Raw genomic sequence first — 15,720 nt, 5'->3', positions numbered from 1 at the left:
ATCTGATTTACATAAAAATACACTTCTATTAAGGACGTATTTACATGAAAACGTTTTACAACAAAATCATGAACAAACATATTTGACCTATCTTTGTGGGTTCCAAATTATTCCTGATATTTAATTAAGTGTCCTTTTTCAGGACGATTTACATATAAATGGTCAGGAAATGTAATTAAATATAGAACTAATGAATTAGTGTTAAGCTTCTTTTTACAGGACGATTTGCATATAAATGGTCAGTAAATTGTATTAAATCTAGCCATGTTGAGACATGCTGATACATATCGTGGACATCATTGTCTCTGACGTCATGATCACCTGTTATGGCAGCCTAGCAATGTGTGCCTAGCAATGCACCCTTTGGTTCCACTTCGTGGAACTATTACGTAATAGTCTCTGGCGTCATATTGCCTGTCATGGCGGCCTAATAACGCACCTTCTCTGATAAGATCATTATCTCTACCACTTCCCTTCCTTCCCTACTGCCTGAGGTAGACACATTTGTAGGGCCTTCTAACGGCATGTTGCGCGGGTAATGCCCTACCTATTGTCGTACCAGTGTGTTACGTTTCTTAGAGGGCCTGGCATGGCCTGGTGGTTAGGGCACTCGATTTGTAATCCGCGGGTTTCGAGATCGAATCTCTACCTCAAATATAGGAGCATTATAATGTGATGGTCAATCCCATGTTTAGTTGGTAAAGAGTGGCCCAAGAGTTGGCGGTGGCTGGTGGTGTTGAATAACTGTGTCCCTTCTAGCCTATCACTTTTAAATTACGGACGATTAGCACAGTACTCGAGTAGCTTGATGCAAAATTCAACAAATCAAACAATGCTTTTTAAACATATAAAGAATAAAGAATTCTTAAAACCATTGGATTGAGCGTGGGCTAGTGATTAGCATGTTCAGATTGTGAAACTGTCCATTTTCGCAAAAACAATGCTGCGCACTTTGAAGCCTAGAATACTATGTAAAATTGATGATCCAATCCTACTGTTCGATCAGACAAGTTTGATTAGGTTTGAAATTCGCGCAAAGCTACACGGGGACTATCTCGCTAGCCAACCCTAAATATGCAGTGATAGACTAGAGGTAAAGCAACTGGTCAACACTACCCACCACCAACCCTTGGGCTACTCTTTTACCAACGAATGGTGGGATTGACAGTCACATTATTACGTTCCCACGACTGAAAAGGTAATCGTGTTCGATGCCGGGATTTCGAACCCGCGACCCTCAGATTGTGAACTGAGTGCCTTAAATACCATGCCATCGGTCAGACAAAAACAGTTCAAAAATTGTTGACTAACTTCAATTCCCTCTTGTTTACAAGTTCAAAATTAGGACGGCTATGGATAGATAGCCTTTGTGTGGCTTTGTGCGAAAATTTACAAAAATAAACTTAAAGCAATTTTCTAAATTTAAAAATATTAACCTTAAATAAATGAGCTCGTTGTGGTTCAATAACTTCACGTTGAGTTTTGTATAAATTTCAAACAATAAAGAATCGGTACGTCACGCAAAGAAATATTAGGGGTGGTCAGATATATATAAATCACTAATATTGCTAACAAGCTAAGAGCACCTATTTTTCGTATTGGGTGAGGTAGATTTTATATGCATATTATATGATTATATATGTAATGTGAATCAGGAAAAAATTACCAAGAAAACAATATGAAACATCATTATCAGAAAATTTATGCTTGCTTTAATACAGGTAGATATTGCTTGTTTTATTAACAACTCCAAAACTTGCTAAAAAATATCACTTTTTAGCCAACTTGACAACTTTTCGATCTAAGATAATTACATAACTAGTTTTATTTCAGTTAATTAGATAACTAGTTACACTTCCCTTAATTGGATAACTAGCTATATTTCCGTTAATTAGATAACTAGTCACATTTCAGTTAATTATCTAACGAGCTACATTTCAGTTAATTATCTAACGAGCTACATTTCAGTTAATTAGATAAAGAGCTACATTTCAGTTAATTAGATAACGAGCTATATTTCAGTTAATTAGATAACTAGATACATTTTTTTGCGTTAGTTAAATAATTAACTACTTTTCCGTTAACTAGATAACTTTTACAGCTCAGTTAATTAAATAACTAGTTAGATTCCAGTTGATTAGACAGCTAGTTACATTTCAGTTTAATCGGATTGATTAACCTCATTTAATTTCACGTATTAATAGTATTAAATAAAATGTATGGTATTGATCATATTCTGGAGGTTTAAAAACTATTTAATAACAAAAGTAAGGAACACCTATATTTACAGAGCTCCACGACTACAAGTATTCTGTAACATGGAAAAACAATACATTACGAATGTAGATATTATCTTACCTAGCAGAACAAATAGCTCTAGGATTTTGAAGACAAAAGCTGGACGAACATTTAGGTTCACAGAACAAGGAATGAGCTTCCTGGGCTGGTAGTTGATCTGGTGGTACTGAAAGCCAACAATTCACTTATGAGTTATTATGGTAAGTTCACCTTTGTAACTATTTTTATATCTATTAAGATTAATAATGAAACTATGACAGGATTTCTTTATCGATTTTAACTAGCTTAACAGTGGTAAAATAAAATAAATAATATTATGTAAATATTTCATAACCTAAATATCTGATGAGTAAATGACTTAAATAAGATAATAATAAATACATTTCATTTGCTTATTCTAGTTTACACCATAAAAGCCGTTGTTCGCGAAAATTGATGATATAAGTAGCACCTAGACCACTATTGTGTCTATTCTATCCAAGCACTGGTATTGAGCGAAAGGCCTTGGATATGGCTGATATAGTGCGTTTGACATATTATAGTATATTCTTCTTTGCTTTCAGCCATAATTTCTTAGAATTACATCTCATTATATCCTGATGTAACCTAGGTATGAGATAATATATCATGCAAATCACACTAAATTTGGAAAACATTTCTGACTATGTTTCCTGTTTGGATCTTGATAATGTTCAAGCTGACGTATAATGTACTAAGTGTATTTCCATAGTGTTCCATTTCAAGAGTATATTAAACCTCAATTAAAAGTAACAAATATTCTTATTTCTTGCTTTTGAAGTTCATATGTCATACTGTGTTGTAATCTTCAGAGTGCATAATTGTTCTCGTGATTCATAGCATACGCACGTTTTACTGACATTACGACAGTACAAATTGCAACGTTAAGCTTCCCTTATGTGACGTCATTTTAGTGTATACTGACTGACTGGCAGACAGATAACACACTACTGTATAATGGTGTGAGTGGTAAAAACAGGTGACTCCTTCAGGCGGCCTTCAGCCCCTTTTCGAAGAAATTAGAGTTACGCTCAAATCATCTGTGTGTCTCATGGAAGGAAAGTTCGGTCGAACGTATAAATTCGAGATATCTGCAGAGAAGTTGTCTCTAACATGTTTTTAATTTTTTATTCTCTTTGATCTAAGATATAAATCTTTGATTGTGATATTCTCACTAGATTGCACCGCTAAATTCATTTTTGTTTGAATCGGCCAAAAATAGTTGGATACATTTTGTGTTATTAAAATTAGAAGTTTGCATATATGTAACATCTATTCTCCCCTTCCTCCTCCCCCCACTCGGTGGTTCAGTGTAAACCTGAGAGCTTATAACACTAAAAATCACATTTTGGACACAATCACTATTGCTATTGAAATAGTGTTGAAAGTACCTATGATAAGAATATGAGAAGCGACATGAATATACTTAGCACCTTTACACCAAAACGTATTCAGTATTTTTAACCTGAACACCTTATGTGACACGTGGTCTGAACAGCGATGTCAGAGTTTCCCATGGTAAAGGCATAGTCATCTCTAGTTTTGAGCTGCTGATGAAAATGAGATTGGAATTAGCTGTCACTTTTATAACGCGCCCACAATTAAAAGTGGGGAACGTGCTTAGCAGAATTGTGGGTATCTAGCCTGGTGCCTTTAAATCCACTACCAAGCACGTTAAGCTACAGTACTAAGCCTAAAGCACTAAATAAGCAATCAGCTGTAAACATTCACTTTTTCCTAGAACAACACTACCATCTATAATTAATTAAAGTATATTTTATTTGTCTGTAAATACAAAAAAAAAAATTTTGTTTTAGAAGCAATATGCTAATTAATTTATATTACGATACCGACAATTTTACAAAAATACCTTTCCAGTTAACTTTGAAATTATAATTAATTATAATTCTTAACATTGTTTAACGCAAACTGGAGTTTATTATGAGACATTTCTATAAACGTAAATAAAATCCCGACCTATATCTCCAGAATGTAAATTTATTAGCTCAATATTTCGCTATTACAGGTTCATCAGGAGCTATCGATATCCTACAAGTTCACTAATCCAGTTAAATCTAAATTAGAACACTGTCATTCTTAAATCGAACATTGATACACGTGTTTAGAATGTTCATATTATATTAAAATAATAACAAACATATATAATATAATAAGATGTTTAATATAGTATGAACTTTCTAAACACGAGTATATTAATCTTAATATATTTACAATTTATTTATATGACAATATTCGGCCTCTATGGAATGTAATAAATACATACCTTAAGTTTTTTTAGTCCCAACAATACTTATGAATCTAATAACACTAACACAGCACGTTTATACATCATTGTCGTCCCATGTTCCATTTCAAATTTCAATCAGTTACACATTGTTTGTTTGATACCTGTTATCCCTGAGAAGGACTATCATTCAGTCCAAAAGCTAGGAACAAAAGAAAACTGTTTGTTTATTAACTAAAAAAAAGGTGTTTGTATAAACAGTTTGTGCCTATTTTCTACAGTCTTACTTTTAAACAAATAAAGAGCTAAACAACTATCATACGTGACTGTTTTCCTCAGTAAAGTTGTAGGTTTCATGCAACTAAATAAAACCAAAAGTTATTAAGCACACACCTGCGATAATTCAATTTTATTGCAGTTCTCTTTAATATATATATATATATGCGTGTGTGTGTTATTAAAGGGCAAAATTAAATGGTGGATTAATTCCTAGAAACATATTGGGTCAACAATTTTAGAGCGTTTAGATATTATCAACAATATCATAGACGTGTGACTCAACAGTTACAATGGTAACAGCTAAGAAAAATTCACATACGTTCAGAGTCTATCCCGAAAATAATTGTATAATAGTGAGCAGACTAACAACACTTTCAAAGAATGTATTTTCAAAAATCTAAGTGAAACCACCATATACGAAAGTATCTATCTCGCACGAGCTGAAATATTATAATATCCTTTTAGTCAATAAAGGGTGATAAAACGTTATCATAATCATACATATGACTGTCCTGAGAATTTATAGAAATACCGTATACAATAAAACCGGACTGTAGTTCTTTCGAAATGTTGGATCTTAAAACTAAATATTGTAAAACTTTACTTACAGATTATGTTGAAACTGAATACTGTTTTATTTTCTACTTAATTCCTTTTGAATGATAAAGCAAGATATTGCTCTATTTTAAGTAGGTTCTCTAACAAAACATTAATTGTCATATGTATGATATAACAAATATTGTGCTACTTTATATATGATGTAAGTAATATTTATATTATTCCATTTGCAACTTATAATAAAACTATTAAAACTAACTATCTTGCAATTTTGTCAGGTCTTTTTCATTGTAATCCTTCTCTTTCCAGATGGAGCTTCTATACCTCAAAAATACATCTTTTTAAAACAATATATAACTTCTCACAGATAAAATGTACAAGATATCAACTGTTTTATTCTCTGCATTTAACCCACTAAACTTGAAATTTCCAGATTTGTACACAGTTATGTAATTTCTGAATTACCAAGGAAAATTAGCTAAATTCGTTTATTTTGCGGTAAGGGTAAAGTGTAATTTTTATTGAATCTTTTTTCCACCTATTATCTCTCCAGTTTATCATGGGTCCATTCAATAACCCCTTTCAAAAAGAAAAAAAAAAACCTGTTTTGGCTAAAATTACTTTTAATGTAGAAATATAGCTAAACATATCAAGACCTTTAAACAAACTCTGTACATTTTTTTATTTTTTTTTAACTGCAACCACTTCGGCATATAAACATCACTTAATTTCATTATCATCAATATAGCTCTTCGATATAACTGAATGTTTTCTGAAATACTTGGTAGTGAATCTACATCAAAAACAAATCAAAGTGAAGACATTAAATCTCCATTTTTATTTTAAGCTATCCCGTTGTTGATCTAATATTATTCATTACACTTCTTCACAGAGCAGGCCTAAATCTCCATTTTTATTTTAAACTATCTCGTTGTTGATCTAATATTATTCACTACAGACACTTCTTCACAGAGCAGGCCTAAATCTATTTTTCTTGATCCGTAGCATGTAGTCATCACCATAATTTTAATATATATAACATAATGTTTATTTGTTGTTGTTTTTACTGTGGAATAGTTTAAAACTCTAGATAACAAAACGGATTAATAATTTTACTAGAATAAAAGCAATTGTGCAGATGAGAGCAGAATTAAGTAAAGGTATTTGTATATTTTAATAAGAAAAAGTTTGTCAAGGTAATGGGGAAGACCCTACCCCCATAACTGAACAAAGTGAGTGGTTTGTGTAATACATGAAAAAGCTAAAAAAAACAAGGAAGCAAAGTAGACCAATAAGATATAGGGGTAGATAAAACAGTGCTGAATGAAAGAAACCAGAGTCATCACTATCAAGTAACAACTTGTGAAACTAAAATATAAAAAAAAGCCAAATGTAATAAAACGATACAAACAGTTTGAAAAAAAAGACTTAAAGCTAAACGGAATTCTTTGTTGCAATGCGAAATTAAAATAAAATATCAAATGAAGTATACAACACTGAAATTAAATAAAAAGGGAAGCGTAAAGAAGAATCACGAAGTTAACTTCGAATAGAACAGTTCCAAGAAACCAGGATCTATAACATCACAGTTAACGGTGGTTAGCGGCCATATTTAAAAATATTATTTTATTTCTTTGTAAAAATTACTGAATACAATAACTGGGAGTTTAGGAAATATAATTTCCAGATTGTCATTAAATTTAAGAAGTTATTTTCTTTTTAGATTTAGAAATATGACATATTCAGACTACAGTTTAAAAACGTAATGACAATGGTTTTTGAAACCGATTTGTATCCGAACGGTGACCGTTAGGGAACGAAATGCGCTGTAGCCCAAAGTTTGCTAGATGGTTTAAACAAACAATAGATATATTAGACACCCAGAATGTATTGCGTATGAAGACTTTTTATCACACTGATGTCTATGCGAGATAAAGAAACTACATTGACTTACCAACAGATCGATGAATTGTTGCTTCGTAGTTTACATCTCATGTTAGTAACATGGATGACATTTGTAACTTGAAAACCTTTGCTTCGCGATTTAATTTTATAATTTTCTTACGATGATATTAATTATGCGCTTTTCTTTCAGAAAGTACATTTGTCGTAATAATTACGTTTTGTGGGTATTTCTTTTAGAAAGAAGATAGTAAATTATTAGTGAATGCAAAATCGTTTCGGGTGTCATGACAAATTATGTTTCAAAAACAACTAGCGCCCTCTATCTTTTTATTCTCATAAAAAGACTGAGTTATTGACGATGTGAGAAGTTTTAAATCTGTAACAGGGTCATTTTCATGTAGTCTAGCAGAAGCTATAATGAGTTTTCTTTATTGTGTGTTTATATGCAACAATAATAATTATATCAGTCTGTTCATTGATTTCGTTATCCTCTTATGGTCATAGTTTTCTTAAGTTCACAAGGTTTAAATGTACAGATTTTGCTTTGACAATAATATTATTTTGTGTATATTTTGAAACTTTAAAATACAAGTAATAGAAGTTTAAAGAATCAATATGGCTTTCGTAGTCAGAATAGAATTTCTTCACCTTTAGGAGCTTCACTTAAAGTGCAAATATTATAATGAAATTCCTGAAAGCCGAGTTAAAACACACATATCCAGCAAGTTGATCAGAGTAGGAGAGCCCTCAAGAATACACTTTATACAACTGCGATAAAAATTCACTCATTGAACGACAAAAAAGTCGTTGTTATCTGTTTAACTGATGAATAGATAAATTATTAAAAGCTTCCATACGGATGATTATGTGGTATCATTTTGTATTATCTTGTTCTCCAATTCTTCCATATAATAATTTGCACAGTCCGAAACCATTTTGTCTTCCATTACTGTACCTTTAGCTTAATGAATATTTTACTATTAAATTTAGGGCCAACCAAACTAGATCTACTATTTTTTAGGTGTTCGGTTTATTAAGTTTACGACTTTGGTATGCGGTAGCCTTGTTTCACAGCATGTTTGTCTGTCTGTCTCAACCCGAATCCTATTCGCGTATAGTCTAGTAAACCAGAGCTTTTCAGTTATAACAGGCTAGTACACCAGATATGTTCAGATTAATTATCACAGACTAGTACAACAGAGCCGTTCTAAATATTTATATTAGGCTAGTACGCCAGAAATATCCAGACTTGTTATCACAGGCTTGTGCACCAGAGATGTTCATACTAATTATCACAGGCTAGTAAACCAGAGATGTTCAGACTAATTATTACAGACTAGTATACACCAAAACTGTTCAGACTAGTTATAACAAGCTAGTACACCAGGGATTTTCAGACAAGTTATCACAGACTAGTACACCAGAATCGTTCAAATTTATTATCACAAACTAATACACCAAAGCTGTTCAGACTAGTTATAACAAGCTAGTATTCCAGAAATATTCAGACTTGTTATCACAGGCTTGTGCACTAAAGATGTTCAGACTTATTATCACAGACAAATACATCGAGGCTTTTCAGACTAATTATATAATAGTTATCCCAAACTAGTACACCAAGGCTTTTCAGACTAATTATGACAGACTAGTACACCAAGGCTTTTCAGACCAGTTCTAATAAGCTAGTACACCAAAGCTAGTTATAACAAGCTAATACATAGGGTTGTTCAGACTAGTTACCACAGGCTAGTACATCAGAGCTGTTCAGACTAGTACACCAGGGTTATTCAAACTAATTTCAACAAGATGTTCTATGAGTCTATTTAAGAAAAGTCCAATATGTGAATCCAGAAAACAATATACAGACCAGTTTCTCTTCCTGAAAACAATATGTAGACATTTCACAGTGCTTATATGTAATCGTTCATCACTGAATTTCCAAATGTGTAAAACTTCATGTAGTTTGTCGGACAGTTACTTGTAGAAACGATTAACTTCATTCAAAATTTGTTGGGTAGACGTGGTTTAAGACATACAAAATGAAGATGATTTTTATTAAGAAAAGTAAATATTAATAACATGGTTGTTTTTAAGCTCAGTAAATAATCTGGCAGAAACACATAGAATGCAAGAAAAGAAAACGAGTACCATAGACAACAAGTAACGTAGTCGACAGATGTACCAGACAACGATGATCAAAGTCTCTGCGCTATGGCGTATCTGATTCAACAAATGTTGCATTATACGCGTGTTATCTTGCGAGGAAAGCTAAAAGGAAATGCCAAGGAATGTTCGTTCAAAGAGCGACTGACGTTATTTAAAAACTCTATGTAAAGCTTGGATTGCACGTGAGACTATTTTTAAAGGATGCCAATTTTTGCATCCATTAGAATCAACAGAATAAGTATATTTTTGTTTTTATATCCTGTGTTTGCTCTTCTCTTATTTTAATTTTTTTGCTGCTAGTAGACTTCCGAGTCTCTGTTTATTAACATCAAAAGTCGACCGAACACATCATTATTTTTGGTTTTAATGTTTCGCAATGCGTAACGGAATTTTTCTACCAGTCCGGAAGCCTGGAATGTAATAAATGTTTTTGTTTCTCATTGATTTAAACCATTAATTAGGTTTCAATAATATTAATAAATCGAAATAATCTGACAAGATAACTCCGTACTACAACTGTTTACCGTCCTGTTATTTTTCTAGAATATATTGTTCAAGTGAAGAAAAATAATAACAACAATGACACTACTTGAAAAACGAAAACGACAAAACAATTATAGATATGCATACAATATGATCCCCCCCTCCCCCCAGATTTTGGCGGTTTACGATGATAACCTATCTATATCGTAGTAGAAGGCCATTAGTATTTTTCGATTATGAAACTGGTTCAGGTTCGAATATAAGTAAATAAATATAAGTAAGTTATGCTAATTTCGGAAATTTCAGGCATACGTTGTAAACTATTTTTAAATCAACATAAACCTAATAGCCTACAAATAATTTGTATTAAATTGTTATTGAGTGTACGCCTTTTACAAGCTGGTGAAGAATGATGACAATTATAGTTATCATAATACATTAGTATTAGGCCTATTACATTTTTAAACACTACATTCTTTATCTAGTCCTTGGGGGATTTTCAAGAAGTAGAAGAGCGTAAGATAACAATATGCCATTCACACTATATTACCGACGAAGTATTTCGCTCAATCCACTACTGTTTATGTTGGCTAGAGATATAACAAGCACAGTAGGGGTCGGAACACTATATAAGCCATTTTTACACAACAACAACTGTTAAGTTGGCGAAGAATGATCACAATTATACTTGTCAAAAAACATTAGTATTAGGCCTATCACATTTTTAAATCGTACATTCTTTAGCTAGGTTTCAGGGCTTTTCAAGAATTAGAAGACTGTATAATAATAGTATTCTAACCTTCAGTAATTAGTGAAAAGTTTTGAAAACAGAACAATTTTAGAAATTATGCGGAAATTTGGGCGCTAGCTGGAAAATACTAGGCTATTATAAAGTTCAGTGGTAGATACTTGTTGAATCTGTTTTAATACTTTTGTTTAACAAAAGTAAACCGAAGAAATTAGAGGAAGAGGATATATGGGAGTAGGCCTAATATTTTCTATTGATTTCGTGTATGTTTTACTGGAAATGACCTTAAGCTGCAATTCTCTAAAATATAATCACAACTAATGGTGTTTAAGAAGAATTAAGTACAAGAATTTTTATTAAAATGATCATTATTTAGTTACGTTTGTGTTGTTGTTGTTGTTTTGCATTTTTTACCATCATGCGTAATTATAATTGTGTCTAATCAACTGACCACCGACTGACCATTTCTGTCAGTTCAGCTTTCGCCTCAGTTACTGAAGTGATTTGAAAAAAAAAGTGCCAAATGATGTAAATCTAAAAAGTGATAAGTAAGTCCTTAAACCAAAGTCCTTTTTTAAATTTTTGTACTTTTTAACTCCTCATCTTTTTGTTATGGGTTTTTGTAGTTAATAATATTGTCTATGCCGAAGTATGATTATTTGTGTATTGAGGGAAAAAAACTTATAACGACAAAATGATTTTTTTCCAGTGAAATTTGATCCTTATATACTTTATTTTGATTTCTGCTCGTTCTCTACTTCGCCATCTGCACTAATGTGGCAGTTAACAACAGTTAAATTTTTGTATCTTAATGATAATTCTTAAATTATGTTGCCATAACTACTTTTGCCACAAACTCTTCACGAAATAATGTTAACGTAATGGGTTTATTTGCACTTAACAAGCACTGTTATTTTCAACCTGAACGACACCTTATATGCTCATGGACTGAAAGGTCAGGTCAGAGATCCCTAAGGCTTAGGTATTAGACGTCACTGATTCTGAAATACTAACAAGAAGGAAGGCAGCCATTCTGTAACATCAGCCGTCACAAGGATTTTTTTCTGGCTTTGAACCGAATAACAGGATTAACTGTTACTCTTTAATGCACCTTTCTTTGAAAGTGCGTCGCAGCCCAAAACTTGTACATTCATTCCGCAGCCCGGCATGCTGCCCATTAACCCACGTTCGGCCCAAGTTGCGGAATGTGTTCAGGGAGCAGCATTGAGGCGCGAACCTCACACATTATTCTGTAAGTACCGGTTTTGTTTAAATAAAAATTCCAAGAGGTGTGTAGTTTAGCGACATTTCCAGAACGTTCTTCTGGATTCATAATATAAATGAGAAATTTAAATAAATCTCGGGAATAATTACGGTTAAAAGAAATCCCCATAATGTGTGTACAGCCTGTGTGGTTTCATTTCGGTTTAAAATACAATGCACTACCGATCCAAACAAATCATTAATAAACTTGTATAATAAGTATTTCAAATAAAATAACCAGATTTTGAGTTATCGATATAAATATAGTACTACAGTCTGTTTTCTGTTGTATATCCATGTCAATACTTCGCAGTGTGTAGATGGATCTTCACCAAAATTGGCATGGAGGTTCATTGGGTCCATGCGGGGGTACATATAAATTATCAGTTTTGCATTTTCTGGCTTTTATGGGCATTTTTGCGTTTTTTACCACTACTTCGCCCTCTCTTAATGGATCTTCACTAATTTTGGCATGAAAGTTTTTTGGTTCCATGCGGAAATACTTTGCAGTTTCACATTTTATATTTTGCAGTTTTTATATGCGTTTTTTACAATTATATATAAGGGAAGCAACTTTTTATGTCCTAAGATAACCTTTCATTAATCATGAATGTACGTAACTTCCATCCAGAGGAAGGGTACTCCAGCTAGTTAAAAATAAAACATGAATATAAGAATGAAATATTTTGTGAATATTTTCTTATTATGTAAACAAAAATATAAACTGCAAGCTGATGTAAAAACATTTTCTTTCTTTGTTTCGGAAAATCGCATCCCCCCGATGGGACAACGGTAAACCTGCAGATGCACAACACTAAAATCTAGGGTTCGATTCCCCATGGTGGACAAAGCAGATAACACAATGCGGTTTTTGTTCTAAAACAAACAACAACATCAAGAAATCGCGTAAAGCTACACAAGATGTATCTGCGCTATCAATACCTAATTTTGAACTGCTAGACTAGAGGAGAAGCAGCAAGTCAAAAATATCCACCGCTAACTCAAAGCTACACGTTATCAATGATGGGAGTTTATCACAACTCTTATGTGCACACACGACCGCAATGTAAAGAACGCAATTTTGTGACAAGGGGACGCAAACTATGCACTCTCGGATTCATAGTCCAATATGCTAACCATTAAGTCAAGCCAATCCCAGTTTAAAAGAGATTGTTAAATTATATGTGAAAATAACATAAACACCAGTTCAAACTCAATGAAACCTAAACTGAGAATTGAAACATAGTTAAGTCCATTATTTTTCTTTTGTCAATTATTTGTATCTAGTTTCATTGAAACATAGTTAAGTCAATTATTTTTGTCAGTTATTTTGTATCTAGTTTCATTGAAACATAGTTAAGTCCATTATTTTACTTAACTATGTTTCAATGAAACTAGATACAAATAATTGACAAAACTATGTTTCAATGAAACTAGATACAAATAATTGACAAAAGAAAAATGATGGACTTAACTATGTTTCAATTAAACTAGATACAAATAATTGACAAAATAAAAATAATGGAGGGTGCCTTATTAAGGGTGATGATTAAATAAAAATAACCACAAGAGTTGACGGTGGACACTGTTGAATAGCTGCCTTCCTTCTAATATATCAGTTCAAAATTAGAAACAGCTAACGCAGTTAGCTCTTGTCTAGTTTTTCACGAACATCTAAAAACAAACAAACGATGGACTCTCAGATCTATAAATAGCACACTAACGATGGACTCTCAGATCTATAAATAGCACACAAACGATGGACTCTCAGATCTATAAATAGCACGCAAACGATGGACTCCCAGATCTATAAATAGCACGCAAACGATGGACTCCCAGATCTATAGTACTACATATTAACCAGTGATTTATATCTACATACACATAAATATTATTATAAAAACAAAACCGTGATGTACGTTACGAGACTAACGAAAAAGAAAGTTGACCATTGCCAGTTCTTTAACTCATAATGGAAAATGTCTGTGGTCATAGCACCCAAAGGCATTCCATCTATCAGACATGATTCAAATTAGTCAAACTAGTTAGTCATTACGGAAGATCAAATTAGGGGTTAGCGGTTGGGTGGTTTGGCCCACAATGTCTCAACTCCTATTACCTTTCACTGTCTATAGCCGATGGTGGGAAGGCAGTCACCCTTTATATATTGACATAAATTACAGATGTTAAAATAATCTAATTGTAGAAATAAACCACCCTATATTTCTACATTCATCGTTATATAGTATATGCTATTATAGATACTTATATATGTATCGCACTTTACACAAATGATTTGTATACGATGTCCTGAGCCCGCAAATGCGAGCTGTGAGGCCAGAGAAGGCATGTGTAACATCTAAGCACCTATACTTTGGTTCAAGGCAAAATCTTGACCGTATTGCAATGTAACGACAGACATAAAAATATTCAAACAGCGAGATTTGTAAACGATATAAAGCCGAAAAACACACATTTTAAAGAAAGTAGCCTTTTGTGCTCTCTGTACCTGCTGAACAACTTACACTGAAGAGCCAGTGAGAACAGTAACAGTTTCCTAAACTACACCCCAAACCAATTATTCACAAGTTGAAAGTTATAGATATAATAGAGGACCAACCTAACAAAAAAACACTACTACGATGAATCTGGGCATATATCTTGGGTCGATTAAAAATTTAAAAATTACAAATAAGGTTTTGGAGTTGACGAAAGCTTAAAACCCAGAAGTTTAGAAGCTTTGAGGCATACCACGAAATCAATGACTGCTTTCATGAGAAATCTCTGATGGAACTAGAATCGTAGCAATCAGTCAACTCAGCATGTGTCAAATCTTTCGATACAGCTTCAACAGACTTTTATGCTTTTGATCTGTCTTGAAACCTGACTTCCACGTAAAGTATAGGATAAGTGGAAAGTTTGTCAAAATATATTGTCCAAGGCTAAATTCACCGTCCTTGCATAAGCCTTTTACAAAAGAAACTGTACTGTCATGCAATAGTAGATAATCATGGCCATCAAAGTGATGGAAAAAACGATTTTAGGTTCAAAAACGTTGCCTAGAATATACGTTCTTATAATGTGTGATTAACTATCTGTATCTAAATGTGAGTTGTAACGATTTTATTAGTATATATTTATTTTAATATCAGCGTTTATTTAGATTAAATTTATATTTAGAAACATACATAGCTTATACTATTAAATATGTATTGCGAATCTCCGCCTATTCTCCAAAGTTGTTGAAGAGTCTCGAGGGTAAGAATCAACAATATATGTGTGTACGTAAACACTTGTATTAGCATCAGTATTGTTACGTAAAACTGAAATTTCTGGAAAGCCTCCACACGCCTATAGATATAACCAACGCGACGCGTCAAAGAGAGTATCTATTGTTAGTTTGCTATAGTCAGTGTGCTATAAACTTCGGAAGCTATAACTGTGATTGTTATAACGCTTGTCAGTAGGAAAACTTCCGATATTTGACCAGGAGCATTTACAAAGTTTAAATATTACAAATCATTTAACTTCAGCGGATTCACATCAGACATTTATAGCTTAACAAATATATTATATAACTTCAGCGGCAAAAGAAACTCGACCTGTAACTAGCTTGTGTGGCTGGTGAATAACGAAGGGCAAAGCTAGCTAGCTTTCTGATGAATTATACCTACGTCAACTCGTAATCAACTCGCTCATCGTGAACCCTCGATAAGATATCAAGGAAGTTTCTGACTAGAAAAAAGACTTTATATTT

At 32.9% G+C, this 15,720-nt stretch overlaps 1 protein-coding gene across 4 annotated transcripts in view; it reads right to left on the bottom strand.

Annotated features, from left to right (window-relative positions):
- The window catches only part of LOC106466591, a 62,220-nt gene that overhangs the window by 26,315 nt on the left and 20,185 nt on the right, over positions 1-15,720 (bottom strand). For all 4 annotated transcript variants that reach the window (XR_002612244.1, XM_022394617.1, XM_013926886.2 and 1 more), the window contains exon 2: positions 2,359-2,464. Coding sequence is in view for 3 of the 4 variants with exons in the window: in XM_022394617.1 (XP_022250325.1) it covers positions 2,359-2,464 (106 nt within the window). In the remaining variant the exon portion in view is untranslated. The remainder of the gene's footprint in view (positions 1-2,358; positions 2,465-15,720) is intronic.

This window comes from Limulus polyphemus, unplaced genomic scaffold (assembly GCF_000517525.1).
Source record: "Limulus polyphemus unplaced genomic scaffold, Limulus_polyphemus-2.1.2 Scaffold2313, whole genome shotgun sequence".
In the NCBI taxonomy this organism is placed as follows: domain Eukaryota; kingdom Metazoa; phylum Arthropoda; class Merostomata; order Xiphosura; family Limulidae; genus Limulus; species Limulus polyphemus.
The sequence above is the reverse complement of the archived record's forward strand: the minus strand, read 5'-3'. Positions and strand labels throughout refer to the sequence as shown.